This window comes from Penaeus japonicus, unplaced genomic scaffold, assembly GCF_977035675.1.
Source record: "Penaeus japonicus unplaced genomic scaffold, GWHDUDI00000001_assembly GWHDUDI00000004, whole genome shotgun sequence".
Classification (NCBI taxonomy): Eukaryota; Metazoa; Arthropoda; class Malacostraca; order Decapoda; family Penaeidae; genus Penaeus; species Penaeus japonicus.
The window spans coordinates 16394740-16397384 of NW_028234406.1; the positions used below are offsets into that span (position 1 = coordinate 16394740).

The window sequence follows — 2645 nt, forward strand, 5'->3', positions numbered from 1 at the left end:
TTTTTTTTTCCTTTGGGGGTTTTCACGTTCGGCAGACATTTCCCATATTCTATTTCATCTTCTGTGTAGAGATATCTCTAATTCAAGAGAAAGAGACAAAAACGAAAAAGTTTTACACCAGTATCACTCCTTTGTGACATTCAGTTTCACGCTTTTATGAAATACACCTAAAGTTATATTGTAGGGATGTATGTATAGATGAAAGGAATGTTTCAGTTTCATTTATTTCGAGATAAGGATGCAAATAAATATAAATAGGAGAACCCTCGTAACAGTCATCAACTGCGTCGACAGATATCTGATATTTACAACAAAATGAAGTTGACCATCTATTCTTCAGCCTCCAGAGCCTTGCGCTCGTCCTCGAGGCGGGCGAACTCGATCTGGTCGAGGACGAACTGAGGGATCGGGTGGGGGAAGGCGGGGGCCACGGGCAGGAGGGACGACTCGGGCTGGTAGCCGTTCTCGTTGGCCACGAACTTGACTTCGGCCAAAGAACCGTCCTCCTGGGGGTACCTGCAACAAGGAGATTGGTCACACACTCTCACACTATGCAATCGAATAGTAAGTGTACTTATATACATTGCATTCTGGGTTATTGTCAGAAATCTAAACCTGAGAAACATCATTTGATGTTTTCTTACGCGAAGTATCCGACCATGTTGGCACCACCCTCGTCTCCCTCTGCGCCAGACATCTGGAACACGATGCCGTTCTCGGCCTCGAAGTCGGAGCTGTGGGCACCGTTCTCGTCGGGGTTGACTTGGCTGCTTCGGAGGATGGCCACAGGGAGGTCCTCGGTGGGCAGTTTGGCGGCCATGGCCACAGAGACAAGGGCGAGGATGATGGCCTGAAAGTTTTTAGCTGTTTTCAATTCTTGGTTCCATGAAATCACTTTTATTAGTATAATCGTTACACTAGGCATATATTGATAAAACAATTTAGTGATCCTTATTGGTGAAAAGAGGGACTTACAGTCTTCATGTTGAGAGGCTGTGAGCGTGAGTGTGCCGATTAGCGAACCACGCCCCGTTATATAGCCAGAAAGTGAGAGGCCAATTCAAGGCTGAACTGATCGTTTATTTAGGATTGTCCTGTGTTTGTGTGTGTGTCCAGCACACACTCACACACTTACCTACACACACACACATATACACACTCACTCTTGATATGCTCGTCCATCTGTAAATCGGTCCATACGGAGACAAAGCAATCACATACAGGTGTGTGTGTGTGTGCGCCCGTGCGTTTGTGTTCATATATGTATATACATAAATATAGATAGTCCGTGTACGTGTGTGTGTGTGTGTGTACGTGTGTGTGTTCATATATCTATATATATATGAATATACTGTAGATTCTTTCATTTGTCTATTAACTCATCTATCTATTCATCTATACACACAAACAAATATGTATATACATATATATATATATATATATATATATATATATATATATATATATATATATATATATATATGCATATATATATATATGCATATATATAAATATATATTCATACATCATATATATACATATGTATACATATATTTATAGATGTATATTCATATAAATACATATATACACATATATATACATACATACTTACATATACATATGTATACATATATATACATATATTTATATATAGAGATATATCACAAACACATACATATATAAATATATCATATATATATATATATATGCTTATATATATATGCATATATACATATATACACATATACTTACATATACATATGTATACATATATACTTACATATACATATGTATACATATATATACATATATTTATATATAGAGATATATCACAAACACATACATATATAAATATACCATATATATATATATAATATATATATATATATATATATATATATATATATATATGTATGTATGTATATATGCATATGTATATATATATAAATACATATGAATGTGTGTGTGAGGGGGGGAGGCACCAAAATTCTTGCGCCGAGCCGCAAGCATGAGTACCTAGTTGTTCCAGAGTACGAAAGCAAACACTTTATTGCAAGGAAATGTACAAATTAGAAATGAATGCTCAAGTGAAGACGTCAATGCGAAAAAATAGTTGTTGAAATCATGCATTTAAGTCCTTTGTTGACAAACCGAAAAGTGCAGTTGATCGCGCACAGGAGAATAAGGGTTCTTGATATACGCCAAGGTCGGGCACAAGCCAGAGGAGCGGCTGCTCGGGAAGGAAGCACGACTATGTGAGTGCAACCTCCTGTGCCTGAGTTGGATTAACCTGCATAACCGGCTTCCTCGTTCGCTTGTTTTCTCGTATTGTTAACGAGCTTGTTCACGCTCGTTACTCCAGCGCCGCCATCTCTGATATGTTGGTTAGATAGTAGCGATATGTCGCAGTATGTTATTGGCTAGTCATGACAATAGAATATCGTCGTTAAGAAGTTCCAATAAAATGTTATTCAAACTTTGCTCAGAGAACTGGACTTGATAAGAAAGGGATATGTATGTGTTTATGTGTGTATGTATGTATAAATATATATATATATATATATATATATATATATATATATATATATATATATATATATATATATATATATATATATATAGGCAGGTTCGCCATTGTTCATATA

The 2645-nt window shown here is 36.3% G+C and overlaps 1 protein-coding gene across 1 annotated transcript; it reads right to left on the minus strand.

Moving 5' to 3' along the window:
• Nucleotides 1-205: 205 nt before the first annotated feature.
• On the minus strand, nt 206-1011 carry LOC122252486 (cuticle protein AMP4). Its single transcript, XM_043014976.2, has 3 exons — nt 976-1011; nt 645-850; nt 206-516 (listed from the first exon to the last, which is right to left on the minus strand). Exons 1-3 carry the CDS (start codon nt 982-984, stop codon nt 330-332), a joined length of 402 nt encoding a protein of 133 aa, XP_042870910.1. The 5' UTR covers nt 985-1011; the 3' UTR covers nt 206-329.
• Between the last annotated feature and the right edge of the window lie 1634 nt (nt 1012-2645).